The sequence below is a fragment of the Cucurbita pepo genome, chromosome LG01 (assembly GCF_002806865.2).
Source record: "Cucurbita pepo subsp. pepo cultivar mu-cu-16 chromosome LG01, ASM280686v2, whole genome shotgun sequence".
Taxonomy (NCBI): domain Eukaryota; kingdom Viridiplantae; phylum Streptophyta; class Magnoliopsida; order Cucurbitales; family Cucurbitaceae; genus Cucurbita; species Cucurbita pepo.
The window spans coordinates 4,422,884-4,438,955 of NC_036638.1; the positions used below are offsets into that span (position 1 = coordinate 4,422,884).

The 16,072-nt window shown below is 34.3% G+C and overlaps 2 protein-coding genes across 2 annotated transcripts; both read left to right on the forward strand.

Annotated features, from left to right (window-relative positions):
* The first annotated feature begins 4,819 nt into the window (after window positions 1–4,819).
* On the forward strand, window positions 4,820–8,787 carry LOC111799932 (phosphoenolpyruvate carboxykinase (ATP)-like). The gene is made up of 12 exons (XM_023683464.1): window positions 4,820–5,082; window positions 5,285–5,463; window positions 5,787–5,940; window positions 6,025–6,109; window positions 6,282–6,382; window positions 6,590–6,888; window positions 7,074–7,247; window positions 7,344–7,409; window positions 7,565–7,743; window positions 7,847–8,016; window positions 8,089–8,257; window positions 8,333–8,787. Exons 1-12 carry the CDS (start codon window positions 4,820–4,822, stop codon window positions 8,474–8,476), a joined length of 1,983 nt encoding a protein of 660 aa, XP_023539232.1. The 3' UTR covers window positions 8,477–8,787.
* Window positions 8,788–9,794: 1,007 nt separating this feature from the next.
* On the forward strand, window positions 9,795–15,691 carry LOC111779813 (ATP-dependent 6-phosphofructokinase 5, chloroplastic-like). The gene is made up of 13 exons (XM_023659976.1): window positions 9,795–10,322; window positions 10,447–10,537; window positions 10,910–10,983; window positions 11,398–11,509; window positions 11,774–11,869; window positions 12,017–12,118; window positions 12,213–12,287; window positions 12,813–12,953; window positions 13,122–13,238; window positions 13,313–13,417; window positions 13,560–13,640; window positions 14,188–14,316; window positions 15,158–15,691. Exons 1-13 carry the CDS (start codon window positions 10,015–10,017, stop codon window positions 15,323–15,325), a joined length of 1,599 nt encoding a protein of 532 aa, XP_023515744.1. The 5' UTR covers window positions 9,795–10,014; the 3' UTR covers window positions 15,326–15,691.
* Window positions 15,692–16,072: the final 381 nt, after the last annotated feature.

A 16,072-nucleotide genomic window follows, 5' to 3' on the forward strand; every position in this document is an offset into this window, starting at 1 on the left:
TCCCTTTACCACATCATGGGAGTTTACAGGAAATTCCAAAAGCTCGCTCGAAAAAGGCTACTATACCATACCTTTTGATTTAACTCGACTCTAGTGGTCACTAGACTAACTATAGTAGTCCATCCAGCTGTTCTTGTTGAAATCACTACTCTGAATTCTCCCGTGCTCTAGTAATTGTCCACTAGTTAAACGTAAATCGATTTATTTAAATACTAAAGCATACACAATATCAATTGGCCAACTTAAATAACATTATTGATATAAAGTGACGTAGCTTAAGAAAAAGATAATTACAACATCCTTCCGAATAAATGGTAACAATAGTCAGCAATCTTAATATTATATATAATTGTTTTGTCGCTAAGATGTATACAGAAAAATACACTTTTTTTTAACCCATGGTTAGATTTATGACATTTTCTACGACTTAATGTCTCTATATTGTATATTATAAAAATAAATAATAATTAAAAATCCAAGTAATACAAAAAATATTCCATAAAAAATTTAAAAAATTGAAGGCTTAAGCGGTGCAAAGAAGGAATAACCCGACACGTCAAGGTCGCAGAATGGGCACGAGCATCTCTATCCTTCGCCGCTTTCCACCACCACATATTATATTTTACTCCCAAAAAATAAATATTTTTCCGCCATTATTACAATTTTTTATAATAAATAGATTTTTACTGAAATTTTTTAAAATTAAATAACTAAATAACTTCTCGAATTTCATTAAATGTCACGTTTCCAATTACTAATCAAATATCCAAATAATTAAATTTCTTACCCATCATATGATAAATCTATATTTTTTCATGTTTTTTGATTAACTTATTGGATAATATTTGCTTAGTTATCTTTTTATTAAATTATTTGATCCTATCCAATCAGCATTATTTGATCCTATCTTTTTATTAAATTACTTTAATATAAATATTATATTTATCATTTAATAAATTAATTGGTATTTATAATTTTTTTATGAATTATAAAAATTTGTATCTCAAACAGTTAAAAGTATACAAATAAAAAAACAATTAAACCTAAAGTTTAGGTATGGTGAAATAACAATATTTTTGTTGAAATTATATCCAATTCAGACCGCATTCACCTGTAACTGGGCCTGTGAATCTCATATATGATAATTGGGCTACGACATTATTATAATTATCGATTATTGTTTAATTAAAGTTTAAAATAATTTTCAACCTAAAGGGTTGGAAAGTGAGGAAATTAAGAAAACGACACAACGTAATAAATTTCAATTTTGGGACATTTTATTCATCCCATTTTGGTATGTTTTTTAAGCAGAGATGATATTTCTAACAAAGTTTAGTCTCCATTTTTTAAATATATGCACGACATTTTCCTACCAAATAAACCTTATACTAACCAATAATTCCATGAAGCGTGTTTAGTTAACTTCAAAATATTCAATTGAATGTTTTCAAACAATAAAAAAAAATATACTAAAGTTAAATTAAACTGAAAAGGTTATAATATTCTAATATGTCTTTAAATTTTAAAATTTTAATAACGTTTTATGTTTTAATTTTATATAAAATTAAATTTTATGGTCTAATATGACCTTCAACTCTTATAAAAATAATCGCAACTCAATTTAATGTTTTCAGCATGTTTACACGTTTAAATTTGACTAAATAAGAAGTTAGAAATATAATAATATTTTTTGTTGACTCTTTTTCATTAGTTCAAAAAACAATAATTCGAAAACGTGGTAAACCAAAAACAAATCAATTCAAACCTATCATTATCTTCCAAATGTATTTTCAAGACCATTATGTGATCAAATGTAAATAAGACTATTATTTATTATAAGAGTCATATTAAAAGTCCAAACCTAACCCGAAAACATCCAAATTAAATTGCATTTGATTATGGCTGCATGCAATTACGTGAGAATACCTCTCAAACCATAATTAATGTTTATATTTCTTTTTTAAATTTCACTCTCAATATTTTAAAATTTTTATTTAACATCAAAATTTTAGAATTAAAAGAAAGTAAATTTTATAACATCAAAAAATATATATATTTTTGAAAATCAGAGTAAACAATGTAATAAATATGTCCAATTAAAAAAAAAAAAAAAGTTAGGGCCTAAAATAACTCTTTAATTAATTAATTAATAATAATAATAATAATATTATTATTTTGAGAGAGAGGAGTTTCGAATCTCCTTCCACCCTCATTTTACAAAGAATTTTAATTTCAAAATAATAATTTAATGCTTTTAACAAATTAAATTGTGGATAAAACATTACAAGAAATTCCAAAATTCAAAATAAAAAAATATAAAAAAATAAATNACATCAAAATTTAAGAGGGTAATTAATGAGTTTATTAATTAAAAAAATAAATTCAGTGAAAATGAAATCTAATAATTGGGTAGGGTGGAATCTAATAATTGGGTAGGGTAATTCGTAAGTAATTATTAAACATAATTCCCATAAAAAAATTAGTGGGGTGACAATTTTTTCGATAGATTCCTACTTTAATGCGGCGACCAGACGCAGAATTTATTATTATTATTATTTAACTTGACGGTTTACAGCTGGAAAGTAAATTCTAAATTATCTCAACATAAATAATTACCCCGTCTTTCGTACGGTAACTCCGGAACTGAACTTCGATTTAAATCCCATTTTTTCAATTTGGAGACACCAATATCAAACATTTTTTCTTTTCCAAATTTTTCTCATACGTGTGGGGTCCACGCTCCATCGGCTGAATTCAATCCTCTACATGCAGGACCACTAAACTATTGTAAACTTGATCGGTGGTGTCAGCTTAATCTTCTTCGTGTACATTTTCTTTTCACAAACATACACTTTTTTTCAATACTAAAAAATAAATATTTAATTTGCTGAAGTGCTTTTTTTAAGGCAAGTTATTTTAATGAGGTGAATTGGTAATTTTTTTTTTTTCATTTTTTAAATTATAAAATAAAAATATAATAAATTTAACTCATTTAAATATATATTTTTTGTTTAAACAAAGACATATTTAAAGGACATATAAAACGAATAAAGACAATACATTAAATACAATTTAGATAACTTCTGTCTAAATTCAGTTTACAAGTTGACTCTTCAACTTAACTAAGGTGATACATATATGTATAAAAGTACTCTACACAAAATGATACCCTTTAGGGAATAGAACCACTTAAAGCACGCATGTCACTCATTCAAACTACAAACACTCATAAAAACACGAAAATACAACTCTCTAATACCCTTTCAGACATGTTCACACTCACACAATATCTCTCTAAAAAAGATACATCACTTTCCACAGATCAAGAACACTGAGTTAGTAATAACTAACACTCAATCAGTTCAATAAGAATTTCCGACTAGTCGTCTGACCTTGCAGATTTGGCTGAATTGAAAGAGGTCTCTCCCTAGGGGAGATAGCAGACATGAATCGNATATATGTATATATTTATTTATTTATAACATAAATCTTTGTATTATTGAAGATATATTTATAAGTTCAATATTCTTAAAATTTTAAATTTATTTAACATCTCTCAATTTTATAAAGGGCATAAAAACTCATAATTTAATTTTCTTATTTTAAAATTTTTAAAATTAAACTTAATTTAGGGTTTCTCTATTTTAATGAATCATCCCGAAACATTTAAGTTTTTATCAAATAAAAAAATTAAAAATAAAAACTATAAAAAATCCTATATCATTTAGTTGGAAACAATATTAAAAATTTAATATCTTTTAGACTCAAAATTTAATTTTATATCTTATAGATTTGTTAATTTTAGAAAGATTTTAATACGTCATAATTACTTAACCTAACTACATAAATCTCTACTCGATTCAATTAGTTCAAATAATAATAAAAAAAAAAACAACATAAATATGAGAACATTAAAAAAAAATGGTTCAAACAATTTTTATAAAAAAAAGAAAATGAAATATTTGGTTAATTTTTTTTTTTTAATACCACTCATCATTTTATTATTTAACTTCAATATTCTTTTTAGTATAACAATATTATCGATGTTTTTAAATAGAAATTTAGTGAAAGTAATTTATTATTATTTTTCGTTATAGAAAAAAAAAGGTAAAATGCAAAGAATAAATGTACGTAGGCCAAAGTTGAATAGTGAAGCGATATAGAAGAACTTCTCGCAATTCATTAATAGCCGCTGGATGCAAGAGACCGGCATGGTATTAGATTCCACTGGATTTCCTCTTTTACCCTTTAGCTTCTCGTTTTATGCGCCATTACAATTTCTCTTACGAAAATTCGGAGATAGAATCTAACCATGGTTACTTATCCCCATCAACTCTGGTTAGCTACGGCTCCTGCTGAACCCTTTAAAAGCCGGCCATATGAACTTCCTTCTTCACATTCATTCCGTGTTCTTCGTTTGTTCTCTTCGTTCTCTCCACTTTGATGGTCGAACCCATCGATTTCTAGTTTCTTCTGCCCTTGTCTCCTGCTCCATCCTTCCTTCCTTCCTTCTCTGCAGTTCCCAGCCTCTGGTTCATCTCTCTTTCTCTCTTTTATCTCTTAGTTTGGTTTTGTTAAGCTCGGTTGCTCGATCATGGCGCCAAAGAGCTTCCGCTTTTGACATTGAAACCATGCAAAAAGAACAAATGATGTTACTTCAACTTCAAAGATGGATGATCATAAGATTTATGTGATTTGATTCTATAATCACTAAAATATAAGAACAAACGATAATGATTTTGAAATCTGTGGATTTGGCGATTGTTTTTCTGCTTTTGTATGGTTGAGTGAAGATTTTATTTGATCAGGTTGAATAGATATGGCGGCAAACGGAAACGCAGAGTTCAGTTTTGCAAACAATGGATCGGCGAGAAACGGTCTGTCGAGAATTCAGACTGAGAAGAAACAGAATGGGATCTGTCATGATGACAGTGCTCAACCTGTGAAGGCGAAGACCATTGACGAGTTACACTCGTTGCAGAGGAAGAAATCGGCCCCTACCACTCCCATTAAGGGCGCTGAAGGAGCTTTCGCTGCGATTTCTGAAGAGGAGCGTCAGAAGCAGCAGCTTCAGTCCATTAGGTTCAATTACTTTCTCGTACTCCACTGACACATCGCTCGCAACGACCAATCATACCTCGCCTTCTATTTTTAAAGCTTCTCCGAAAACGACGCTTAATTAATACCTATTTTGAATTTGATAATTGTTTACGCGTAATAGTGTTGGGTATATAAGATTCGTTTCTTAAAGCTGAACCGATCGAGGATGGTTTAATTTGAACAGTGCTTCATTGGCATCATTGACGAGAGAAACCGGGCCAAAATTGGTGAAAGGAGATCCGGCGAGGAAATCAGAAACTCCCAAAGCTCATGCGGTGCACCACCACTACCACGCGCCGACAATTAGCGTTAGCGACAGCTCCTTGAAGTTCACCCATATCCTTTACAATCTCTCCCCTGCAGGTTCGTTCTCTTTTTGTCGGTTTCTCATTCACTTTCAAATTCCATTCTATTTCAGAGCAGATCAGATGGTGTCGTCTTCTTCAAGGGCCATCCAGATATCTGCCTGCCCATGTTTTATGGGCCCAGATTGGAATCTAGAATTTGTGCCTAAGACGTTCTTTTTGCCCCCATTTTTTTTTTTTGGTTGAATTATAAATTTGGTCGTCATAATTCCAACGTCTAGGATTAAATTAGAAATTTATCAAAATTATAGAACGTCAAATATGAATTGGACCCCAGGAACAAAAGGGGAGTTTGATATCTTAGCGCTTTCCTGTTTGCAGAGCTTTACGAGCAGGCGATAAAGTATGAGAAAGGATCATTCATCTCGTCGACCGGTGCATTGGCGACTCTTTCCGGTGCGAAAACTGGCCGATCTCCGAGAGATAAAAGAGTTGTCAGAGATGAAACCACCGAGGACGATCTTTGGTGGGGAAAGTGAGTGTTGATCTACCCTTCTTCTATTTGGGTTTCTTTTCCTTTTAACGTTCTTTTGATATTAACGGCTTTATTTGCTTTCAGGGGCTCACCAAACATCGAAATGGACGAACATACTTTCATGGTTAACAGAGAAAGGGCTGTTGATTACCTCAACTCATTGGACAAGGTTACTTTTTATATCAGTATCTAGATATTTGTTGGCGTTCCTTTTCTTTGATGAATAGGTCCTTGAAGCCCTAAAGTCAAAATTGATATTGAGGTCCTTGATGAGCTATTTATTATGACTACGTTCATTTGTTCGTCCTGCCCTTTTGAATGTTGGTTGTTGTGATTTGCAGGTGTTTGTGAATGATCAGTTCTTGAATTGGGACCCAGAGAACAGGATCAAAGTTCGCATCGTCTCTGCAAGAGCTTACCATTCACTGTTTATGCACAACATGTAAGTGAAATTTACTAAACACTTCAACTTTTTCAGCAGTATATGTTTCTCTTGTCCCTTCCACAAAGGTCCTAAGCCTTGCCAGATAAGTCTCCTTAACGTTCATATGTTACATTATCGCGCGGATGAATAAAAACGGTATATATAAATAAAATGTACAATGGTGTATTAGCTTAGTGTGCATTTCGATAACTGGGTCGGTGACAGGTGTATCCGACCCTCTCCTGAAGAGCTGGAGAATTTCGGTACTCCGGACTTCACTATTTACAATGCTGGGCAATTCCCGTGTAATCGTTACACTCACTACATGACATCCTCTACTAGCATAGATATTAACCTTTCTAGGAGGGAAATGGTCATCCTCGGCACTCAATACGCCGGGGAAATGAAGAAAGGTCTATTCAGTGTTATGCATTATCTCATGCCTAAGCGTCAAATCCTCTCCTTACATTCTGGCTGCAATATGGGAAAAGATGGAGATGTTGCTCTCTTCTTTGGACTTTCAGGTATAGTATTATTGGAGCCAGATGAGAATGGCTCTGATATCCGACATAACGATATGTGCCCTCTTACCCTATCCATCCTTAGCATATTATTTGTTTGCTTTTGATCCTAAGGGTTAACTGCATTGCACCATTTGCTTTCTGGTTGTCATTTTGAGGTCCTCAGTACTCGTTGATTTTGTTTTTAGGTACTGGAAAGACGACGTTGTCGACAGACCATAATAGGTATCTGATTGGCGATGATGAACATTGTTGGAGTGCTAATGGTGTGTCGAATATCGAAGGAGGTTGCTATGCCAAGTGCATTGATCTCTCTAGAGAAAAAGAGCCCGACATTTGGAATGCCATCAAATTTGGAACCGGTAAGGATTTTATCATCCTGTTTTTGTTTGATGTAGCATAACTATGTATGCTGATTACATCGTGATGGGATTTACTAACACCATGGGTTGCTGCAGTGCTTGAAAACGTGGTGTTTGACGAGCATACCCGAGAAGTTGATTATACCGACAAATCAGTTACTGGTATATAAACACTTCATTATGTTTTATGAGAATTTTCAATTGTTCTTATATATTTATAGCCAAAGCACACTATAAATTTGAAAAACATCAGAGATATGTTAAATTCTCACCCATGTATTGGGTTCTTCCTCATGTGTTTGGTTATCTTGTTACAGAGAACACAAGGGCAGCTTACCCCATTGAATTCATTCCAAATGCGAAAATGCCATGTGTTGGCCCGCACCCGAAGAATGTGATCCTATTGGCCTGTGATGCATTCGGGGTGCTTCCACCGGTGAGCAAGCTGAGCCTGGCACAGACCATGTATCATTTCATCAGTGGTTACACTGCTCTGGTAAATATACACTCAAAACTTCCTTAAAAATAAGAGTCCGTCAATGTGTAGAGTGGAAACATTAAGCTAAACAACTGGTTGGATTGTATGTGTTTGTGAATAGGTGGCAGGCACCGAAGATGGCATCAAAGAGCCACAGGCAACATTCTCAGCTTGTTTCGGTGCCGCTTTTATAATGTTACATCCAACAAAGTATGCAGCCATGCTAGCCGAGAAGATGCAGAAGCATGGTGCAACTGGATGGCTCGTCAACACTGGTTGGTCAGGTGGAAGGTATGCATCAATATTTGACACATTAAAAACGTTTTCTAAAGAATAAGCTTATACATATTATTGATCCAATAGGTATGGCCAAGGGAACCGCATTAAGCTACCATACACTCGGAAGATCATCGACGCCATTCACTCTGGCCAACTTCTGAATGCAACATATAAGAAAACTGAAGTGTTCGGGCTCGAAATTCCCACCGAGATCGATGGAGTGCCTCCAGAAATCTTGGATCCAATCAACACTGTAAGTTAGCATTCTCTTCCAAAACATGTTAAAGAATCAATTTCAATTTGTTAACGTTTATGAGGAACGATGCAGTGGTCAGACAAGAAGGCGTATAAGGATACTTTGCTTCAGCTGGGTGGCTTGTTTAAGAAGAACTTCGAGACATTTACCAACTACAAGATTGGTAAGGACAGCAAGCTGACAGATGAGATTCTCGCAGCTGGGCCAAATTTCTAAAGCATAAGTGAAGGAATCTCTGCTGAAGGGCTCTGGTGTGATGCTTTTAAAAAAAGTGCTTTAGGTGAAAATGTTGGTACTTAGGCCATGTATATCTCTGCTCTATGTTTTCGTTATAGCGTTCGTTCTCACCCCACAAAGAGAGAAATATCTCATCCTGTTCTAGCTTAGTATTTGGGTTTATTATATATTATAAGTTTATAGTTCACTTTAGAATAAGATTCCGTTACTTGTCTATGTATTTAGATGGGTATATCAAACTTAGCATCAAAGTTCTGATTTTATCAAATTAACCTAAAAATTAATATTCATTGCTAGGTGTTTATGTTTTAGTGATTTGTTATTTTTGTGGTCAGAGCTTGAGTACTTTTAATTGGTTAGGTTTCGAAAAAAAAATATTAATTATAGTACAAAAGAAGACTTTATATGCTTTAAATTATGCCCATCCTTAAACTAATAGAATGAGGCACATAATCTGAAGAACACAGATATGTCTTAGGATTTTGGGGTCTGGATATAACTATTTGGATGCTAATATTTCAAAATATGTATTGAAATTGGGTATAACTATATGTATTGAAAATAAACCATGAGATGCTTTATTTTTATTAGAAATAAAAAATTGAATAAATAATATCAACAACTGGGAATTAAATCATTTGAAAAGAAAAAAAATTAGTCACGATTGAGTTCATGATTTAAGCATTTCTAAAGAAAAGGCTCAATACAAATGGACAATTTGTTTTTAAATTGGCTCTTTCCCAATTTAAAATAAAATAAAAGAAATTGGTTATTTGAACTTTAGACAAATGACTTAGGTTCAGTAAACTTTTGAAAGTTAATGAGTATCTTTCAGACGTGATACTTTATAGAAGGGGTAAAAGTCATTTTGAACTTAATATTTTTCAAATTTTAAAAAGTTTTGAGATCTAAATGAAAATCTGAAAAAGTTTAAAATTATATTTGGGAAGGTTTGAAGATAAAAGAAAAAAAAAAAAAGATTTTTACTCAAAGAAAGGTATTTTTGGTAATTTATTATTATTATTATTATTTTGAAAGTTTAAAGAATATTTTTTTTAAAGATAAAATATAAAATTTATCGGTATTTTATTAATTAAACCTATGAAACTAAATTTACAAAGAACTTGTAAGGAACAAGAAAAAAGGAATAAAATAAGAACTTCGTACAATGTGTAAGAAGTCACAATCACAAGGAATTAGAAAGGCCGGCCCAATGCGAATCATCGAATCCTAATGGCAACATTGTAATATAGTTAAAAAAGCGAGGTCAAAATGCGATCAGTCCATCAAGTCAAAACAGAAAAACCAGACAGTCTCTTCTGTTCAAAGTTCGTATCGGACTTGAACTTCGTCTTCTTATTTTCTTACTGTAGCTCTGGAAGACCAAATCTATATTACCTAATTCTCGTTCTCTCCGTTTCTTCGTCCTCGAATTCTCCTCACTTCTACAATCCTCTTCCACGGACCTTGTTATTCTGCTGACTTGTTCTTCGATTGTTCTCGCCGATCGCCGTCTGATGGGTTCTATATCGCACTCGATTGGCCCCAAACTCGGTTTCCATCACCAGGTATCGCACTGTTCCCCTGGACTGTTTGGTTTGAGTCGTGGTAAATTTCTGAGCCTGAGTTCGAGGAAGCATTTTGGGAGAATCCACGCCTCCATTGATGTTAAGGATGGACGCAAGATCGAAGCGATTGATTTTAGTGATCCTGATTGGGAATTGAAGTATCAGGCGGACTTTGAAAAACGCTTTAATCTCCCGCACATTACCGACGTTTTCGGAGATGCTGTTCCTATTCCTTCTACTTTTTGTCTTAGGATGAGGTGTTGTTTTCTTTTTCTTTCCCCCCTTTTCGGGTTAGGTTGTGTTTTTGCCTTTTTTGGATTGTGGACTGATTTGGCTTTGAATGTCGATGTTTCTATCTGTATGTATGGATTGGAATTGCAGGTCACCTGTTTCGGACGTCTTTCCTGGAGTTTATCCGTCAGATGAAGAGTGGCACGGGTACATAAATAACAACGATCGCGTACTTCTCAAGGTATATTCACTGTCACTGTTACTGTGGAGACGTTTCGAAAATTGATTGGGAGTCTTCATCTACTACTTTTAACAGCGTATTTAAGGCTTCTTCATAATTCGCTAACCATTCCCCTTTTCTTTTTCTTTTTTTCTCTTTAGTTTCAGCCCTATTCTTCCCGATCATTAATTATGTTATGAATAGTAGCGAAGCTTAAGCTGTTGGATGGTTTTGTAAGATATTTTAGACCTTGTTCTTTAGGTCTGTTTTTACTTTATAATTTGGCTGACTTGAAAGTTCTCGCTAAAGTTATGATGGCATGCAGTTGTATTATTCCTTTTGCGAAGTTTAGTTAATGTACTCTGAAGTTTGGTTTTATTGTCGAATGCTCAGGTCATAAATTACTCATCACCTACGTCTGCCGGTGCTGAGTGCATTGACCCCAATTGTACATGGGTAGAACAATGGTAAGTCACTTCAATTTATTGGTATTAGCAATTGTAGGGCATGCCTTCATTGGTAGAATTGAGCTGAAAGTTTTAATACTGACTTTCTTTTTCATAACTGTTCATTGTTAGTTTTTAGAACCTTATATGTTAATACATTTTTCGAAATTCAATTATTATTGAAAAGAGAGAGGGTGAACTGAAACTGTGGCTAAATAAGAAGGGGAATTACTTGGTACTAGGGACACTTAATTTAAGAAAAAAGGAAAGAAAGCAGGGAGTGCCGAGACACTATGTGTTGTTTAGCCTGACAAGGGAAAAATAGGGCTTCACAAATTTGAAAAATAATATCTCGCATGTATACTTTTGTCAATTAACTCATGCTTTTAGTTCCTTGATTACGTCCATGCACAATTTAAAAATTCTTACATACAGGGTTCATCGTGCTGGGCCTCGAGAGAAAATATACTTTAAACCAGAAGAAGTGAAAGCAGCAATTGTGACTTGTGGAGGACTCTGTCCTGGTCTTAATGATGTTATAAGACAGGTTAATTTTTTTTTCCTTGTTTTTTTTATACTCTTATTCATCTTATCAGACAGATTATTTTCGTTTATATTATTATTTTACTTTTAACTTTAATTGTATAATTCTTTTGGTGAAATTATGATATTAAGTAGGTTTCGTACTTAGAAGTTATTCCTTTATTTCTCAAAGGATATGCATTCTTTAGATTTTATATATTTAGCTTGTTACGGGAGCGGTTTTCAGCATTTCTTCATATGTTCTCAAAGAATATTCTTTCTTTTACAGATTGTAATCACACTTGAAATTTATGGTGTGAAGAAGATAGTTGGGATTCCCTTCGGATATCGTGGATTCTCTGACAAAGAACTGACTGAAATGCCTGTAAGTTTCTTTTCTGCATGCACAAAATTATAATCTCTATAGAACCCCTTGTCTCATAACAGTACTACTTCCCTCATGACAACATGGTTGAAAAAGTTGCCTAAGCTGATGCTGTTTAATTGACTTTATGATGGTGTTCATTCCTAGCTATCCAGAAAAGTGGTTCAGAACATTCATCTTTCTGGTGGGAGTTTGTTAGGAGTCTCACGTGGAGGTCCTGGGATTGGTGAAATTGTGGACAGCTTGCAGGTCTCGAACAGATTGTCTTAGTTTGATCATGTAGACTTTTTATTGGGAGTTGACCATTTCAAAATGATTGAGGCATGTATTGACTGTGTTGTAGGAAAGGGGAATTGATATGCTTTTTGTTTTGGGTGGAAACGGCACTCATGCTGGGGCCAATGCAATACACAATGAGGTATGTCATAACCTTTCTCTAACCTGACAATTTTATATATTAGTTGCTACTTGCTACTGACGCGTGGTGCACACATTTGTGAATTTTATTATTGTTCTAATATTATCTTCTTTTAAAGGTTTATTGTAAAGTTTAATGATCTATGTTTTGCATTATACATCATGCTAAACAGTTCATTGGAAAATTGAGTTTACCACTCATACTCCAAGTTCACCTCACAACTGACAAGCGTGTGGTATATTAGAATCTTTCACTCTTCAAGTACATGAACGCTATAGGTTTTGTAGATGTTACAAAACTAATTCCAAACATGCATGAATTTGATTAGAATCACTTGAATTTTTCTTCAGCCTTCACTCCACTTTTGTAAACTGTGGGTTTGCAATTAGCAAGAGTTTGATGCTTTTTATTATTATATAAATTTCTCTTACTCAGTCTTCGATAATTAAAAAACAACTCTGCTTTTCGTTAGAGAATTTGACACCATTTCTGACTTTGTTAAACATTTCATGTTTTTTGGTTTAGTGTCGGAAAAGACGGTTAAAGGTGGCAGTGGTCGGTGTTCCAAAAACTATAGACAATGATATTTTATTGATGGATAAGACATTTGGTTTCGATACTGCTGTTGAAGAAGCACAAAGAGCAATAAACTCTGCCTACATTGAGGTAACGTCCATTGCTTTCTATTGTTGTATCCTTATTGCTGTGTTCATGTGCGTGTTGGTCCTTCCTTGAATTCTTTCTCTTTTCATAGTATTATAGAGCTATTTTCCTTCCCCTTTCGGGAAGTTGTCATACGATGATCAATGGCATAATGTTAATAATTTGGTATAGGCACACAGTGCTTATCATGGAGTTGGCGTTGTGAAATTGATGGGTCGCAGCAGTGGATTTATAGCGATGCATGCAGCACTTGCCAGTGGGCAGATTGATGTATGCTTGGTCCCTGAGGTATGTAAAATATGAGTTTGACGTTTAGTTTCTATTTTCTTGATGCTGCACTGATATCATCATATGGTACTTAGGTTCCTTTCCAACTACATGGGCCCCATGGCGTTCTACGCCATCTGAAATATCTGATAGAGACAAAGGGATCTGCTGTGGTCTGCGTGGCTGAGGGAGCAGGGCAGGTAAGTTGGTGTTGCTATTTTTACCCTTCATAGATCAAAACTTCATGGACTGCATAAACTTTATGAATTTTATAATTACCTCTTGACTCTTTTTTATCTGAAATTATTAGAATTGAGTACTGATTCTCGGCTTTAACTGCAGAATTTGCTAAAAAAGACAAATGCTACCGATGCATCTGGGAACATTGTACTGAGTGATATTGGCGTATATATTCAACAAGAGGTTTGTAAATTTACTTCCATTGAGATTAATCATCGTGCTATTTTGAGAGAATCTAAGATGTGCTTCTTACGTTAGTACATAATACTTGCGAGCAGTACGGCATTTTTGGCTTAAATTATTCTTTTTTAAGAAATGAAAAATCTTTCGCCCATAGAGAAAATATAGAAAAAGGGGAGATATCCCAACAACGGCCAAAAGGTTACAAAAAAAGATCTCCAATTAGCTGAAAATTGAAATATGCACAAGATCGTAATTACAAAAAGATTTAGAGAGAGAACACCTGACGGAAGCAAAGAGTTCAATAGAATTCCTAGTTTCGTGCTTTGAAGACCCTCTGATTCCCCTCCAACCAGATCTTCCATAAAGTTGCGACTATAGCATTAAACCAAAGAATATGGCTTTAAATTTTGTGTTAACTAGGTGGAATATTCTAAATGATGAGGAAAGCCACTTTCTTTTCATTTGATATGCCTTAGGTGGAAACTGAATCTGGATTATTCTGCTGGTGCTTAACATATTTTATCATTTTTTTGCCCCCTTCTTGCAGATGAAGAAATACTTCAAGGAGCTTAGTACTCCAGTTGATGTGAAGTATATTGATCCGACATATATGATTCGTGCATGTCGTGCAAATGCTTCCGATGGGATCTTGTGCACTGTATTGGGGCAGAATGCAGTGAGTTCCCTTTCTCTCCCTTCCGAGGACAACATTAATAACTTCCATGTTTCCCATCAATGGTGCTTATTATCTCATCAAAGCTTTTCCCCTCTTTTTTTTCCTTTTCTTTTCGCTGAGACTGGAACAATACTAATTATGAAAAAGGGATATACTGCAGACAACTTAAAATTAATGGAAATAACAGAGGTATTAAGAAGCATAGAAACCAAATCCATGAACGGAAATGACATACATACATTATTATCTGTTTTAGCACTTTGTTGTTATTTGTTAGGTCTTACGATGAACGGTAGCTCCAATTCTAATATTAACCGTTGCCGTTGACTCATTCCATTCTGGGTATTTTCTTTTCCACAAGATTTGCCTCCCTTTAACTAACTAGGACTACTTTCTTAATGATAGGGATATTGTTGAAAAAAATCTTAAAACTAGCCTTATCCTTACTTTATCACTCACTCCCTCAGACACACACACACATTACTGATTACTGGAGAGTAATATAGTTTCTCTAGTCTTCCAAGTCTTGTGGCAAGCTGGTTTTTGCCTGTTTTATGGTTTATTTAATTAGAAATGGTTAAAATACTTCCAATGGATTTTGAAAGGTCGTGGAAGGTGTGGTACCCATTTTAGTGCCTTACTCACATTTCAGAACTTTGTTCATTACCCTTGTTTCTGATCTGGGTTCTTGTAATTCTTTTTCGTGTGTTCACTTTTGTTCTGTCTGACTTTCCTTTTGACCTTTCATTATTTTTTCTTTCCCTATCATCCACAGTCCATCTATATCAGGAGTTTCTTGCGCTAATTCTTCCTTGGATGGGTATTGTTGGATTTGTTACAGGTCCACGGTGCATTTGCTGGATACAGTGGCATCACAGTAGGAATCTGTAACACGCATTACGTCTATCTTCCCATCCCTGAAGTGATATCGCATCCCAGAATATTGGACCCGAATAGCCGAATGTGGCACCGATGTCTAACTTCGACAGGTCAACCAGATTTTATCTAATCATTTTCATCTAATTTATGCAAGAGACTGAAGGAACAAAGGGTTCCAGAGAAATGAGGAGGGAGCACGCAGCTAGCTTCAGGTTTTTTTCTGTTTGCTTTTGTTAATTTAGGCCAATGCCTTTGGTAGAATAAATAACACTGTGAGAAACTGTTAAGTGTATAGAGCATTAGTACTTGAGAAGATTCATTGATAATAAAGAAAACACGGAGGAGAAAAAAAAACTAAATTCTCGCAGCATTGCTGCGTAGTATTTGTTAATTGTATCTCAGAAACATTGGTCATTCAATTATTCTTGCAGAAAATGCAAATTACGAAAAGGGCTGATATATTTAATACAAAACATTTCCTAGGCAAGGGCCGATACGTCCATGATTATTTTAGTTTATTTTGATTGTGTAAAATTATCATTGTTTGTTACAGAGAATTAGTTTATTTGGTGTCTGTGGTGTTTGATCATTGTGTTTTTTTGGTTATAATTATCTACTGTTCTTCTGTAATGCTCACTGCTGAACACATAATGGAATATCCATTATGATGCTTCTGGGATATCTCTGCCCAAAACTTTGTACCCATCCCTAGCCCTCTCCTCTCTGTCTAGCACACAGAAAACAACACCGCCACCACGTCCAGACAAACAAAGGCTCCCACTCATCCCTAGCCTACCACACAGAACAAAGCAAACCACAGACACGTGGAGGAGATAGAGACGGGTGAAGTTTTGGGCTTTATCTGCAACTATAGTTT

Coding starts and splice junctions, on each gene's coding strand:
- LOC111799932 (XM_023683464.1), top strand. CDS start 4,820: ATGGCGGCAAACGGAAACGCAGAGTTCAGTTTTGCAAACAATGGATCG. Junction 7,744..7,846: donor TCAGTGGTTACACTGCTCTG/GTAAATATACAC, acceptor GTTTGTGAATAG/GTGGCAGGCACCGAAGATGG. Junction 8,258..8,332: donor TCTTGGATCCAATCAACACT/GTAAGTTAGCAT, acceptor GGAACGATGCAG/TGGTCAGACAAGAAGGCGTA.
- LOC111779813 (XM_023659976.1), top strand. CDS start 10,015: ATGGGTTCTATATCGCACTCGATTGGCCCCAAACTCGGTTTCCATCAC. Junction 12,119..12,212: donor AAATTGTGGACAGCTTGCAG/GTCTCGAACAGA, acceptor ACTGTGTTGTAG/GAAAGGGGAATTGATATGCT. Junction 13,418..13,559: donor TGGCTGAGGGAGCAGGGCAG/GTAAGTTGGTGT, acceptor CTTTAACTGCAG/AATTTGCTAAAAAAGACAAA.